Source organism: Trachymyrmex cornetzi, unplaced genomic scaffold (genome assembly GCF_001594075.2).
Source record: "Trachymyrmex cornetzi isolate Tcor2-1 unplaced genomic scaffold, Tcor1.1 scaffold96, whole genome shotgun sequence".
Lineage (NCBI taxonomy): Eukaryota > Metazoa > Arthropoda > Insecta > Hymenoptera > Formicidae > Trachymyrmex > Trachymyrmex cornetzi.
This window is the reverse complement of record NW_017300311.1, coordinates 216,015-232,386: the sequence shown is the minus strand read 5'-3', so window position 1 is coordinate 232,386 and position 16,372 is coordinate 216,015. Positions and strand designations below refer to the sequence as shown.

General features: G+C 34.3%; 2 protein-coding genes, 2 long non-coding RNA genes and 2 pseudogenes across 5 annotated transcripts in view; 2 read left to right on the top strand and 4 right to left on the bottom strand.

Moving 5' to 3' along the window:
• Positions 1-574: 574 nt before the first annotated feature.
• LOC108769855 (nitric oxide synthase-interacting protein homolog) lies at positions 575-12,912 on the bottom strand (annotated as a pseudogene).
• Positions 2,567-10,757, bottom strand: LOC108769856 (protein SREK1IP1-like). The gene is given in 4 exon segments (XM_018521072.1): positions 2,567-2,721; positions 9,987-10,064; positions 10,067-10,105; positions 10,108-10,757. Coding segments are annotated over 4 exon segments (531 nt in total). The 5' UTR covers positions 10,457-10,757; the 3' UTR covers positions 2,567-2,656.
• LOC108769858 (uncharacterized) lies at positions 3,958-4,744 on the top strand. Its single transcript, XR_001940564.1, has 2 exons — positions 3,958-4,264; positions 4,545-4,744. It is a non-coding gene; the product is annotated as an uncharacterized LOC108769858 (long non-coding RNA).
• The window catches only part of LOC108769853 (protein SREK1IP1), a 19,459-nt gene continuing 8,527 nt past the window's right edge, over positions 5,441-16,372 (bottom strand). Inside the window, exons 2-4 of one of the 2 annotated variants that reach the window (XM_018521071.1) lie at positions 15,165-15,374; positions 14,933-15,080; positions 5,441-5,561 (exon numbers count right to left, since the gene is read on the bottom strand). In XM_018521071.1, the coding sequence (XP_018376573.1) occupies positions 15,346-15,374 (29 nt within the window). In that variant the 3' untranslated portion in view covers positions 5,441-5,561; positions 14,933-15,080; positions 15,165-15,345. Of the gene's footprint in view, positions 5,562-14,186; positions 15,081-15,164; positions 15,375-16,372 lie in introns of those variants that run through there. The other variant, XM_018521070.1, reaches the window with a different exon arrangement.
• LOC108769854 (39S ribosomal protein L14, mitochondrial-like) lies at positions 5,461-6,313 on the bottom strand (annotated as a pseudogene).
• LOC108769857 (uncharacterized) lies at positions 13,223-14,116 on the top strand. The gene is made up of 2 exons (XR_001940563.1): positions 13,223-13,614; positions 13,909-14,116. It is a non-coding gene; the product is annotated as an uncharacterized LOC108769857 (long non-coding RNA).

The window sequence follows — 16,372 nt, the reverse complement described above, 5'->3', positions numbered from 1 at the left end:
ATAATTTAAGAATAAAAATTAAGCTATAAATATTTGATATATATTATAAATGAAGCAAGATAATGAAAGATAAAATTCATTTTTATTCACCTTTCAATTTAAAAAAAAAAGGATTTTAAGATATGCTCTTATTATGCTTATACTGTTTTCTTTTTATTCTTTAAATTTTTTGCCCTTTTTAACTTTTTTTCGATGTGCAAATCCAAAAATTTAATTCAAAATCTCTTTCTTGCTCCTAAATATGTTATTCTTTTATAAGCAAATTTTTGGTTTTATATATATATATATATAGATTTATAAACTACATATATAAACCAAATTCTTTAATGTAAGCTGGTAAAATCAAACACATACACACACATATGAAAATTTTAACTATTTTTTTGGACCATCAAGAATAGCGATAATTCCCTTTTTCTATTCTCGCATATTTCTATGCTATAAATAAAATAATTATAGTACACATTATACAAGTATATATAGAAAGTGTTATGTAAGTGATAATACTTAATTATTCCTGATTAAATATCTACAGTGAAATACAGCACAATATTTACAGCACTTGTGTATTTTCTTAATAAAACTAAGAACATTTAAATACAATAAAGCGATGAAAAATACTCTTCAGGCTTGTAACACCGGCCTTTCGTGTCTGCCTTCTATTGAATCATTAACGAATGCATAACCAGTGCCACCCTGTAAAATAATAAAAATGGATATTACTCTTTGTATTATATGATTATTCTAATACTGTTCGTAACTAACTACTTACCCTTTGTAGGGGGATTATATCAGATGGTGTCAATTTGGAATTATCTAAAGGATTAATCCAATCCTTTTTTATCAATTTTTCCACACATTCCATTGTGACTACGTCACCGCTAAAGTATAAAACGTTTAAACACGACAAAATTATTATTTTCGACTCACACAAGTTAGGAGATTTTTCGATTCTCTTACGTTGTTTTTATCACGGAGCAAAGGACACTGTTGCCCAACACATCGTGCATGATAGGACACATGTATCGCGCCTGTTTAACGATAAGCGTTCTCTTATCATCTGGATCTTGAACCACAGTGAATTTACCGGAATCAAATCCTTCACTTTCAATGGCTTTCCACTGACAGGACAATAAATGGTCTTGTCAAGTCTCTGTAAGGAGATTTCCATCGCTCCCGGTGTCTTCGAGGGTATCCAATAGCTCGGTGGCATCTTGTCCTTGTCGTTCTTCATGTTAGAAACCAAATCTCCATCCGATGTACTGCTAGATACGATGGTTTTCTCACACTTTAGATAATTTTGCAGCTTTTTCAGTTCTTCGTTGGCTGTCTGTTCTTGCGATTGCTCCTGTAATAATACATATAGTATACATAAATATTAATATATCGACTATTCAAACTGTCTGATAATTTCGATAACGTTTAATAAAAAGCAATAAAAGAAACCATGTATCACACCACTGTATAATATATGGCTTTTGATAGGTTCAAATTTATCATCCATTATATATAAAAGAAGGGGTGTTTTCCATTTGATGACACAAGTTGATATATGAACATTCTGTCTTTCTTGCAGAATTGGTAAAAAAACATGTTTCAAACAGTTTAAAACATGATTAATTGATGTGTTTAGTGTTTTTTTATAATACTCTTTAAAATGTTTGAAGCATTAAAAACGTATTCAAAGAAATGTTTTATTCTTAAAAAAAAATTAGTCTACGTCAACCTAGCTTTCTTGGCATTCAATGAGCAATACACAGAACACTTGTGTCGATTTGTGTCACTAAATGAAAAGGACCCAAACATGGAGTACTCTCGAATAGTGCAGGAAAAATGCTCCTGGAATGCAATCTGTACATTAGGCTTAGAGCTCGACTATAATCTAACCTCTTCTTTTTGTTTCTGCTTCTTGTATTCCTTCAGTTTCATCGCGTATTCTTTTTTTTTTAGTCAAAATGTACTCCAATATCGCTTCTTTATCAAGGAAAAAACCATCCTTCCTACAACAATAGATTGTTAATTATAAATAATATACGTAAATGTACAGATATAAGTCACATGACCATTTCTACCAATGTAGATTAACTTTAATATCTAACGTCTATAACTAGAAAAAAATAAAAAGTACATTAAGATATTAGAGATTAAAATTAATAGAGATGAAGAAGTGGTAATAGAGACCTTACAGGTCAATAATATTGTCAATACCAAATACTGACAATATTATTGTATGTAAGAAAATTCCAAAAATTTCCCTGAGTCTTAATAATAAAAATTCATGGAACTCCTGACTTTTAGAAATAAAAAAAGGACCCATGAAAATTTCAGGTTTTTCAAGATTTTACAAATAATACACACTGTGCAAGATTCGTGATATAAGACACTTACGTTATTACTGAATTCCTGCAGGGTTGTAGAGTCAAGCAACAGTCGAAATCTTTGACGGAGTTCTTGCCTACTCCTTGAGTGTTGGTGCCATAACCTGACGCCGCAGCATCCTTCTTCTTTTCATGATATGTGTACACTGCACCAGCGGTGCAAATCCTCGCATGCCGCGTCATCGCGATTGAAAATTCACAAAATGATACTTCTCTTTAGAGAAAATATTACTCGTTCTCTTCAATATTCGAGTTAACAGCTTGTTGGTTTGGAGGTTTCAGTGTTTCCCTTTGCTGATGGAATTTATGTCTTCTCTCCTTGAGGCATCCATATGATGCCTACCTAAGAGCTCGTGCTATAGATTTCTATAACAAATATAAAAGATGAATATAGATTTTTATATCAATATAGAAAAATCTGTAGCTCATACTACTTTTATAGGTTAAGACTGTGATCAAGATCACGAAATGCAAATATGTTCAGTTCTCTACCGCTAATTTCAATTAGCAGCGTTGTTAAAATGTAAATGCAGAAACACGAAAAAAAAAACGACTTTTTGGCAAAAGGCAAAGAACAGAAATACATACTTGCTTAAACCGAAAAACAGCGAGTTATTCATGAATCCAAGCCGTCACGTTCTTCCGTAATCGGAACGACGACAGAGGGATCGAGTGAGAAACAGACTTCTATTTTCTCGCAAACGTCGCAAGATTTTAAAGCTTTCTATCTTTCGGTAATTCCACATATCTACCAATCGCTGTACAAATACCGACTGTGATAATATTCGAGATAAGTCCGGATCTACAATAGAGTTTTAAGCCTTAAACCATAAGAAATGGGCGAATCACAGTCGCTTATTCTTCTGTAATTCGACTGTAATTGGTCAATTTCTTACGGCTTAAGGCTTAAAACACCTATTGTAGATCCGGGGTAATGATACAACTATGGTATTGTAAGATGTTATTTCCCTATATTTCCAATAGGGAAATGACATCATGTCTCATGCTTAAGGGTAAAGGCCCGTCTACAATACACGGAGTAAGAAGTAAGAGTAAGAAATTGACCAATCACAGTCGATTATTCTTCTCACATTCGACTGTGATTGGTCAATTTCTTACTCTTACATTTTACTCCGTGTATTGTAGACGGGCCTTAAGGGCCTGCGCACAATAGAGGAACAAGAATTAGATATTAAGATTTCAACTTATCAGAAATCGTGTATTCCGATGTAATCAGTTTCTGATATGTTGAAATCTTAATATCTAATTCCTGTTCCTCTATTGTGCGCAGGCCCTAATACATATGGCTTATGTTTATACACATGTCTTACTATAAGTTGTCACTGTAAATGACAACTTCGTAAAAAGAAAGGAATGGCGTATGAAAATGGCGAGAGAATCAACAGCTTTATAAAAGACTTAATCTACTTATTAATCCTACGATCTGTAATATTTTAATAAAATAAAAGTCTTCAAGAGATCCTGACATATATTCAAGCATTTAAAGTATTATTCAGAAGGGATACCCCTTCTTACAGTATCTACTCCATTTTCCATCAGTCCGTGATGGCTCCCTCCACTCCATGATTTCCTCCCAGAATGGTTTCGTCCACCATGGTGAATAATGGGAGTGACTCATCTTTCTTCATTTCACCATAATGGCGACCATGGCGATCGTTAACTGTAAACGTGTTGCGAGATGTTGACTGCGTTTCGGGTCGTTTAGCAATCATAAAAAAAATTTTTGAACAGCAAAACTGTTGCGTTATGCTGAACGCAAAAATGTAGTCGATGTTACTGATTGAATAAGGATAATACCCATAGCGCCTGCTGTTCATGTGGCTTCTGTTAACTGATAAACTGGTGTTTTCAGCATAGTAAGCCTGGTAAGTAGTAATTCTATTTTCGAATTAACAATAATGCTTAGTTGCTTTGTTCCCATATTTACTGCTAAAGTACTGATCTATAGATGTTTGACACATACTATACATCTTCAGTATTGGCAGTGAATATCGCAACACAGGCTATAATGGTGTTCATTATTGGTGTATTCAGTTTTGTGATATGTATATAACTTTATAAACTAAATTAATTAATTAAGTACATATTACGACTTATAAATTAATTAGTTTCTTGCTATTTACATTTTTATTTTTTTTTTGGTAGACGGTGAACGGTATTCGTGGTAAGCGTACGAAGACTGTCCACACGTCTGTTTTTTTGTATGGAGTCTGTTTTTACAGACTCTTGTTTTTGGGGACGGCAAATGATGACATACCAGACCTACTATGCTGAGACACAGTTTTGTCTTATTTTGCATCCTGAGCCTGTATTAAAACTATTGAATAAAGATTTTGATGATTAAATCATGTTGATCCGATCTAACCATATTAGGAACAGCAAGCCGCTTCCTTCACCAGTATCAGACTACCGATCCTCTACCCTCTACCTCTGGCAGGAGGATCCGAAATACTTATCTATATTCTATTCTTATATAAGAATCATATCGAAAACAAGTGCTTTCGGGAACTGAAGGATTATTCGCATTACTAATTTGATTACTGAATATGATGAAGACAAATTTGATAATAAATTCTATAAAGGCAAAGAATTAAAGTTATGCAATTTGTTAAAATTTTAATAAAAATATCATAAATCAATTAACATAGGCATAATATAATTTCAACAATTAATTTAAATATAAAGTGATGGACATCACGTGGCTAATAATTGAACTAAAGTTACACTTGACAGCGCTATACTCACGTACTAAAATCACAGCATAGGATACGCGATCATTTCATCCTTGTCATCAAACATTAAACAAGAATGAGACGAGATATGATGCGAACGTTGTAAACATGTGTAAGTGGAACATACCCCTAGTATATATATAATATAAAATATGTTCGAATATGACAATTTTATTATTAAATTATTAATATACAATAAAATACACAGAGATACATGAGTAATACACTTCCATACTACAAGTTTTGCAGTAAATATTGAATAAGTACAATATTAACATTATAATGAAATATGTAATACATATATTACAATAGTAGGCGAGATAGATATACTACACGAATCTGGATACAATAGCTATTAATTAGTATAATCTGTTCCTTTGCTGAGAGTTTGTTGTTTCATTTTCGTTCGGAGTATGTGTGGAATAGGCACCTGTATTCATGTACCTAGAAGTGTGCCATTGTCGTCTACGAGTACCAGATTGTTGCTAACGAACTTGGGAACTTTAGGAACCTGTTGCTGTTTCAATCCAATCCTTTTTCTTTTCACCTCTTACAGCAACTAACATTCTATCATCTGAATAATGCATATAGCAATGTTTAAATACATTTCATATAAAACGATAATATTTTTTATGTTTTTTATTTATTGCCTCACCGATGTATCCTATCCCTTGTTTGTTGTACATGTGTATGCAACGTGGTAGTCTATCCTCCATCATAGCTTGCTTCGCTGTTATCCACTACACTCAATCAACTCAATTTAATTGTCTGACTCACAGGAGTTGAAGTAGAAATGTTTCTGCTTGCAACACTTGACATAGCAAAAGGTGACAACATTATCGTTTTAATCTCCCTTTAAGATAATCTGAAACATCAAATAATATAAAAAATTGTATAATGTATTTAATATTACAACACACTCATAGCATAAACTTCCTCTTAGCAGAAAGAAGATAAATAACGTTGGAAACAATAAATTGAACGAATTCTTTTTTTCTCAGACATTTTTGTGATATTTACCGTAGAATCCAAATTATCTCTTTGGCAATTTTAATTCTAAAACAAATTTGCAGTTTTTAATTGCCATAACTTTTCAGAGATAATAAAAAGGACAACAATTTTTACATAACCTCAACATTGTTTAGGATTATCGTAATGGATCGATGACGTCTTGGCGCACTGGATTGGCCAACGCCAACTAATCGCAGTAATGCCTTCGTCGATTCGACACATTGGATTGGCCAACAAAAACGGCAGCCGTCGAATTCACTCGTTTTGTCATGAAGTCTGTTCGTTTTTAAGCCTTGTGTCCACGATGCTAGAAATCGGTCCGAGATCTCGGACAGAGAAAAAATTAACAAATCACATTTGAACAATTTGATCACATGACCATTGCGATTGGTCAATTCTTTCTTCATCCGAGGTCTCGGACCGATTTCTAACATCGTGGGCACAAGGCTTAGAACCGTTCATTTTGATTGAACTATTGCACCAGTGCAATTTTCTTCCTCTTCGATCGTCCTGGAGAGAAAAGGAAGAAAGATGAACTGGTGCAAAAGTGTAGTCAAAAAGAACAGGGCTATTGTTTGTACTTATCGCACTCACAATGTTTTCGTTTTCTCTTTCTTCAACGCCCGATTGTATATTTATCTCATTTTAAGTGCATACAATTTTATAGCGTATTTCACTGGTTGCACTGGTGCGCACTCAGTGCACATTAAGGCTGTTGTACACTATTCTAATCTTAAAAATATAAAAGTGAGATATCTCAATTGATAAAATGCCCAAAATTTATTTTATCAATAGCACAATAAAATGTATCGAATATTTCACGGTTTAATTCGTTTATATATTTTTATTAAACGTATATCTTTACGTCGATTTTTGTATAATGGCTTTAGGCGTCGTCTACAATACACGGAGTAAGAAGTAAGAGTAAGAAATTGACCAATCACAGTCGATTATTCTTCTCACATTCGACTGTGACTGGTCAATTTCTTACTCTTACTTCTTACTCCGTGTATTGTAGATGGGCCTTTAAAGTGCACTGAGTGCGCACTAGTTCTGTCAATAAAAAACGCTATTAACCTCTTTATCCGTAAGTATCACGTCAATAAAGTTTTTTATTTTTGGAATTTTTCGTTTATTTTCATTCCACAATTCATCTTCGTCACTACTGGATGATGATGAGTAGAGTCCCTTTACTAGAGACTGATCATTTCGGGACTTTTGCTGATTGGTGCACGTGACTTCAGCACATTAATGGCGGCGCCAATAAGGAACGCTGTTCAGCCGAGCGCGAAAAGCAACAGATTTCTGCCTAAAAAGGTATAAGCAAAAGTAATAATGTTTTTTTATAGACTTTGACATTTTGAATATATTAATGTTATTAAAAAATTCGAGGCGGATAGAGAATACCTTGAAAATTAAGCGCGAACATGGTATATTTATTTTTTTTACATGAATTTCAATATTCTTGCTTAATTTTCAAAGTGTTGCTCAAACGCTATGAACTTTTTAATATCTTTGGGTGCATTCCACTTGACGCTCGCAACGATCACGAGCATCGTTTTTCCTTGTTTGACATGTAATAAATAATAAGGATGTAATGATTCACTGTGTTATACTGTGTCTGACTATGTCCTTGCTGGAAAGCACGATAACTTCATAACTTTAAAAGAATTAAATTATTTTGTTAACACTAAAAATGTGTGAACTAATTTGCTACGTTTGTGTCAAGATGTGTTAAGCAATTGGAAAATATTCTATATAAATAACAATCTATTTTAATACCTAAATTCAGTCAATATATATACTTACAAGCTATTTCTCCTACCTACATGTAATACACTTCTTCTGATATAACGATCAACAAACGAAATCGACAACTGATCGAATCGATTTATCGATTTATCGCCGCCATTTGTGTGCCGAATGATCAGTCTCTAGTAAAGGGTCTCTAATGATGAGGACAGCACATCTAGCAGCTGAAGTGCTAATCGAGTTTCGAAACTGGCAATATGCCCCGCTTCCATATTGCACTGAATCGACACCGTCTCTTGGAGCTCGTGTCGAGTTTTTGCACTATAATGCAAAAACTCGGCCCTAATAGCATGTTTCATTGGCAGAACTAGTGCGCACTCAGTGCACTTCAACGCTGTTATACAAAAATCGACGTAAAGATATACGTTTAATAAAAATATACAAACGAATTAAACCGTGAAATATTCGATACATTTTATTGTGCTATTGATAAAATAAATTTTGGGCATTTTATCAATTGAAATATCTCACTTTTATCCTATTGGTAGAGCGTGTGATATCAACCAATAGGAAAGATTAATCCAACCCAGGTTGGTGCAAACCCGATCGGGCCGAAAACGCTATTAGATATCAAGCAACACGAACAGATTTAACAATTTTAATGAAATAGGTTAGGAAATTGTTTGATGTGGGCATCCCCACCCACACACATCCCATGCTTTTAGAAAATTGCAAGTAATGTTTCCTTCAGAATTTTCTAAAATTTCACAGAATGTGATGAAAAAACCGAGAAAAAAACAGGGTCTGTAACTTGCATCATGTCTATCGCAGTTACTATTATATTATTTCTTGATTCGAAACCATTATTTTCGAACAGATTAAAAACTGTTTAATGTAGCGTTGCTCCGATTTTAATATTTTTTATAAAAAATATTTTCTTTAGATTATTCATAATTCTGTGGAATGCGACGGAAAGTAATGAACAAACACACTTAATTTGCATCATGTTACAGATACAGTTGTGCTATTTTTTCATAGAGATGTGAACTGTTATTTTTAGCGTTACTTTCTATAAATGCTTTAATGACGTTGCAATTTCGTATGACGGTAACGATAATTAAGATTAAGAATATCACTTTTGAAAAATAACCTTTCACCTTTATGTTTATATAACGTAGAAAATTGTTAATGTGTTTATTCCACTTAAAAAAAAAAATGCGTTATAGATTCCAAAATTCTATAGAATGTGATGAAAAATGAAGCATCTTCTTGCATCAGCCATTATTGAAATGATTCATTCTAATACTGTCATTTTTAAATAAGTATTACATACTTTCTACAATAAACCATTACCTAAACTTCAAGTCTTAATCCGTAAAAAATTTACCAATCATAACTAAAATTTACCAATAATATATTTACTAATCATGACTATTCTTTTCACATTCGACTGCGAATGATTAATTTCTTATTGTTTCTTTTTCAAAATAACGCTTCTTTTAAACAGCTATATAAGGCACATGAAATGTGATGAAAAAAGACTGAATAAGAGTTTTAATTTATATCATTTTGCAAATTATTCTGTTTTTCGTTCTAATCCAGATTTTAGAAAATTACGTCGTTTTACCATCATTTTCAAAAGAAACTGTTTATAACACATTCTTGTTCTTAGAAATTTATAAATAAAAACTACTATATTCTATAAACTGTGACATAAGTAAAAATGACTAAACAAGCATCCTCAATTTACGTTTATCGCGTCACAAACGAGATTAGATAAAATGAGATAAAATTAAATATAGTAAAAAAAAAACATGTGTGATTCCTTTTGTAAAACCTTAGCAGTTTTTGTGGACTGCAACTCTTTATTACAAATGTCACTCTCTATACAAGAAAAAAATACATGCTCCTATTTACAGTTCAAGTCAGTTCAAGTCAGTGGACACAGTACGGGGCGATTTCCTCGTGGACGAGAAAAACGAGTGCGAATATAATACGATTAAAAAACGCCACTGTCACGCGTTGTTCAATATTCAATGATATAAGGAAACGAATTAGGAATCATGAACAATTCATTTTTTCCTCCTGTCACCTTTTGCCTCGCTCCCATCAGAATCGTCATCGTCGTGCCGCTTGTGCTTCTTGCGTTTCTTGCTTTTGGAGCTCTTCTCCTCTTCTTTCCCTTTTTGTGCTTCTTGTCCTCCTCGCTGACGACGATGACGAGGATGAGGACGACGACGAGGACTTGCTGTCGCTGCTCTCTGAGCTCTCGCGTTTCTTCTTACGCTTCTTCCTGGCCTTTTTTTCCCGCCGTTTTCTCCTCGCCACCCGCAGCTTCTTCCGCAACTCGCGCTCCCGCAGCTCCGTCAATGGGGTGACATAATGCTCGTCACTGTCCGAGCTCGTGCTGCTCACGTCCAGCACGATCTCCTTGTTGGGATCGATCTTGATGAAGTTGCGGCACTGATAGGTTAAGTGCCCGGCGTAGCCGCATTTCTTGCAGGCTGGTCTCACCTGCTCCTTGCTCTGCGAGATCAGCTGCGAAAGGACACCGAGATCCATGTTTCCCAGAATAAGACGAGTACAAATGAGTCACAGACGGATGATTTTGTGGCGAATCTCAATCAGTCTTAACCTTAACCTTCTCTTCGATTGCCAATATATCGAGATAGTGACACCAGTCGCGTCGGAGCAGCATTATTGTGACGATTACTCCGAATAAATCTAAAAAAAAAAATCTCTTTACTTCAAAAGGAAATCTCTAAAATCGAAATCGCGAAAGCGACGATTAATGATTCATTTCGAAAATATTCTCATTATTTTGGATGTTAATTATTGTTAAACAGTGCAGTGCTGATGCAAGCTGCAACGATTGCTAGAATGATTTGTGCTTGGAGTTAACAGTCTTTTAATATCCCTGTTATCTACCAATGTAGATTAACTTATCTTCTTTTAATTCTTAATACTAGGAAAGGATGAGTTATTGAAAATTTATAGATAACTATATCAGTGAGAATTATCAATAAAAATTATATTCTAGAAATTTTATTTTATGAAGTGCTTTGACGGTAGCATCTTGCCTTGCCGTTGTTCATGTTAGAAACCGAATCTCCATCCGATATACTGGAACTGCCAGACACGATGGTTTTCTCACCCTTTAGAAAATTTTGCAGCTTTTTCAGTTTCTCGTTGGTTGTCTGTTCTTGTAAATGCTCCTGTAATAATATATACAGCATAAATGTATCGACTAGTCAAACTGTTTGATAATTTTGATAACGTTTAATAAAAAGCAATAAAAGAAACCATGTATCACACACTGTAGATATAATATATGGCTTTTGATAGGTTCAAATTTATCATCCATTATATATAAAAGAAGAGTGTTTTCCATGTAACGACACAAGTTAATATGAACATTCTGTCTTTCTTGCAGAATTGGTAAAACATGTTTTAAACAGTTTGAAACATGGTTAATTGATGTTTTTAATGTTTCTTTATAATACTCGTTAAAATATATTTGAAGCATTAAAAACATATTCAAGGAAATGTTTTATTCTTAAAAAAAAAATTAGTCTTTGTCAACCTTGCTTTCTTGGCATTCAATGAGCAATGGAGACAGAACACTTGTGTCCATGTGTCACTAAATGAAAAGAACTCAACATGGAATATACTCGAATAATGCAGGAAGAATGCTCCTGGAATGCAATCTGTACATTAGGCTTACAGCTCGTTTATAATCTACCCTCTTCCTTTTGCTTCTACTTCTTGTATTCCTTCAGTTTCCTCGTGTATTCTTTTTTTTAGTCAAGATGTACTCCAATATCGCTTCTTTATCAAATAAAAAACCATCCTTCCTGCAACAATAGATTGTTAATTGTAAATAAAAGACATAAATGTACAGATATAAGTTACATGTCCATTTCAACCAATGTAGATTAAATTTAAACTGTAATGTTTATAACAAAAAAAAAATAAAACGTATGTTAAGATAGTAGAGATTAAAATTAATAGACATGAACAAGTCATAATAGAGACTTTACAGGTCAATATCAACAAATACTGACAATATTTTTTATTCTATATAAGAAAATTCCAAAAATTTCCCCGGAATTTAATAATAAAACTTTATGGAACTTCTGACTTTTCGGGATAAAAAAGGGATCACTGAAAATTCCAGGTTTTTCAAGTTTTTACAAATAATACACACTGTGCAAGATTCGTGATATAAGATACTTACGTTATTACTGGGTTCCTGCAGGGTTGTAGAGTCAAGCAACAACAATCAAAATCTTTGACGGAGACCTTCTCTACTCGTTGAGTGTTGGTGCCATAACTTGACGCCGCAGCGTCCTTCTTCTTTTCATGATATGTGTACACTGCACCAGCGGTGCAATTCCTTGCATGCCGCGTCATCGCGATTGAAAATTCACAAAACGATATTTCTCTTTAGAGAAAATATTACTCGTTCTCTTCAATCTTCGAGTTAAGAGCTTGTTGATTTGGAGGTTTCAGAGTTTTCCTTTGCTGATGGAATTTATGTCTACCCTCCTTGAGCTTATATGATTCCTACCTACAAGAGCTTATGTTATAGATTTCTATAACGAATATAAAAAACGAATATAGATTTTTATATCAATATAGAAAAATCTGTGGTTCATACTACTTTTTTAGGTTAAAACTGTCATCAAGATCACGAAACGCAAATCTGTTCAGTTCTCTTCCGCTAATATCAAGTAGCAGCGTTGTTAAAATGTAAATGCAGGAACACACGAAAAAAAAAACGACTTTTTGGCAAAAGGCAAAGAACAGAATTACATACTTGCTTAAAACGAAAAACAGCGAGCGATTTATGAATAAAGGCCGTCACATTCTTCTGTAATCGGAGCGACGATCGAGGGATCGAGTGAAAAACTGAACTCTATTCTCTCGCAGACGTCACAAGACTTTAAAGGTTTCTATCTTTCGGTAATTCCACGTATTTACCAATCGCTGTGCAAATACCAACCGTGATAAGGGTATAGTGGGTAGCACAGACTCTTGCATAACGCATAACACATAATGCATAAGAATATATACCAATCGAAGTTCTCCGTTTCTTTCCCTTCCATGTAATGGAAAACTCTGGTTGGTTCAATTGCTTATGCCTCATGTGTTATGCGTTATGCAAGAGTCTGTGCTCCCCGCTTATATCCACACAACTTGCATAGCCGCATAAACATGTACATAAAGAAAATTATCCAATTGCAGTTCTCTTTCAAAGTCGTACATAAAATGTGATTGGATAATTTTCTTTATGCATACGTTTATGCGACTATGCAAGTTTGTGTGGATATACCTTAATAACCGAGCTGATGATACCACTGCGATACCTACTTCTATTGTCCATCAGCCCAAGATGGTTTCCTCCCCTCCATGATTTCCTTCCACCATGGTTTCAACTTTCATCACCATGGTGAATAATGGGTGTGACTCATCTTTCTTCATTCCACCATAATGGCGACCATGGCGAGTGTTGATTAAACGTGTTGCGAAATGTTGAGTGCGTTTTGGGTCGTTTAGACAATCATAAAAAAAATTTTTGAACAGCAAAACTGTTGCGTTATGCTGAACGCAAAAATGTAGTCAACGTTACTGATTGAATAAGGGTAGTACCCATAGCGCTTGCTGTCCATGTGGCTTCTGTTAACTGATAAACTGCTGTTTTCAGCATAGTAAGCCTGGTAAGTAATAGTTCTGTTTTAGAATATGATTATTGCTTGTTAGTTGCTTTGCCTCGTTCCCATATTTACTGCTATAGTACTGATCTATAGATGTTTGACACATACTATACATCTTCATTATTGGCGGTGAATATCGCAACACAGGCTATATTGGTGTTCATTATTGCTTATTGTTGCATTCAGTCTTGTTTCATATTTACAGTCTTATAAACTAAATTAATTAATTAAGTTTGTATTTTTTACAATGCTTATTAATTATTTAATTACTATGTACATTTTGTTTTTTTTTGGTAGACCATGGACGGTATTCGTCGTCGGCAGAAGACTGTCCAGGTCTGTTTTTTTGTTGGGAGTCTGTTTTTACAGACTCTTGTTTTGGGTTTTGGCACTGACTTTGAGGAGAACCATGACATACCAGACCTACTATGCTGAGACACAGTTTTGTATTTTTTGCATCCTGAGCCTGTAATGAAACTATTGAGTAAAGATTTTGATGATTAAACCATGTTGACCTCTTCTAACCCTATTAGGGACAGCAAGCGCTTCCTTCACCAGTATCAGACTACCGATCCTCTACCCTCTACCTCTGGCAGGTGGATCCGAAATACTTATCGATATTCTATTCTTATATAGGAATCCTATCGAAAACAAGTGTTTTCGGGAACTGAAGGATTATTCGCATTACTAATTTTGATTACTGAATTCGATGAAGACAAATTTGATAATAAATTCTATAAAGGCGAAGAATTAAAGTTATGCAATTTGTTAAAATTTTAATAAAAATATCATAAATCAATTAACATAGGCATAATATAACTTCAACAATTAATTTAAGTATAAAGTGATGGACATCACGTGGCTAATAATTGAACTAAAGTTACACTTGACAGCGCTATAGTCACATACTAAATTCACAGCATAGGATATGCAATCATTTCATCCTTCTTATCATCAAACATTAAACAAGGATGAGACGAGATGTGATGCAAACGTTGCAAACGTGTGTTAAGTAGAACATACCCCTAGTATATATATATAACAAAATAGGTTCGAATTTGACAATTTTATTATTAAAATATTAATATACAATAAAATACACAGAGATACATGAGTAATACACTTCTATACTACAAGTTCTGCAGTAAATATTAAATAAGTACAATATTAACACAATAAAATATGTAATACATATGTTACAATAGTAGGCAACATAGATACACTACACGAATCTAGATGTAATCGCTATTAATTTAGTATAATCTGTTCCTTTGCTGCGAGTTTCTTTCATTTTCATTCGGAGTATGCGTGGAATAGGCACCTGTATTCTTGTACCTAGAGGTATGCCATTGTCATCTACGAGTACCAGATTGTTGCTATCAAACTTGGAAACTTTAGAAACCTGTTGCTGTTTCAATCCAATATATCCTTTTTCTTTTCATCTCTTATAGGAACTAACATTCTATCACCTGTATAATACATATAGCAATGTTTAAATACATGTCATATAAACTGATAATACTTTTTATGTAGTCTTTCATTTATTGCCTCACCGATGTACCCTATCCCTTGTTTGTTGTATACATGTATGCAACGTGGTGGTCTATCCTCCATCATAGCTTGCTTCGCTGTTATCCACTACTTTCAATCGACTCAATTTAATAGTCTAACTCACAGGGGTTGAAGTAGGAACGTTTCTGCTTGCAACACTTGACATAGCAAAAGGTGACAACATTATCGTTTTAATCTCCCTTTAAGATAATCTGAAACATCATATAATATAAAAAGTAAAGGTGCAATAAAGGTCGATCCTCTTAAAAATCGATGAAATTATGCTCATTCGACGCGTTTTTCCATAAAACGAAAGAATCTGGTAGAAAAAGCGCCGCTCTGCCCCGCGAACCGAGATATTAATGCCCATTTCCACCAATGTAGATTAACTTTAATCTCGGTTCTACTTACTCTTCGTCTTTTTCTAATCTTTAGAACTAGAAAAAGACAAAGAGTAAGTTGAGCCGAGATTAAAGTTAATCTGCGTTGGTAGAAACGGGCCTAAGTGTTAAAGTTCACGACTATTCAGGTTAGAATATCTGTCATACCGACTACGTGTAGTGCTACGAGTATGCCTTCTTCGTGCTCTCTGACTTCATACGCATGCGCTTGGTTTCGTTTCAGAGTGCACGAAATTTGAAATCAATACTATAAAATAAATTAAACGTATGTAGTAGTGCTTAGACAGTGTCCGCTTGGAATATTTGTAACCCATGTAGACAGTGGGGTGTGCGAGAACAGTCTTTTTAACTAGACAGTAAAAAAACCGTTCTCACACCCCACTGTCTTCATGGGTTAGAAATATTCCAAGCGGACACTGTCTCAGCTGTAACTTCTAGGCGGGTAGGCCCCAAGCGGGTAGGATATGATATTTATATTTTGTTCGGGCGACGTAGCCGCCCGAACCCAAGCATTACTGTCTACACGCCCCATTCTCTACAAGGGTTACAAATATTCCAAGTGGACACTGTCTAAGCACTACTACATACGTTTAATTTATTTTATAGCATTGATTTCAAATTTCGTGCTCATGGGTTACAAATATTCCAAGCGGACACTGTCTAAGCACTACTACATACGTTTAATTTATTTTATAGCATTGATTTCAAATTTCGTGCACTCTGAAACGAAACCAAGCGCATGCGCATGAAGTCAAAGAGCATGAAGAAGGCATACTCGTAGCACTACACGTAGTCGGTATGACAGATAT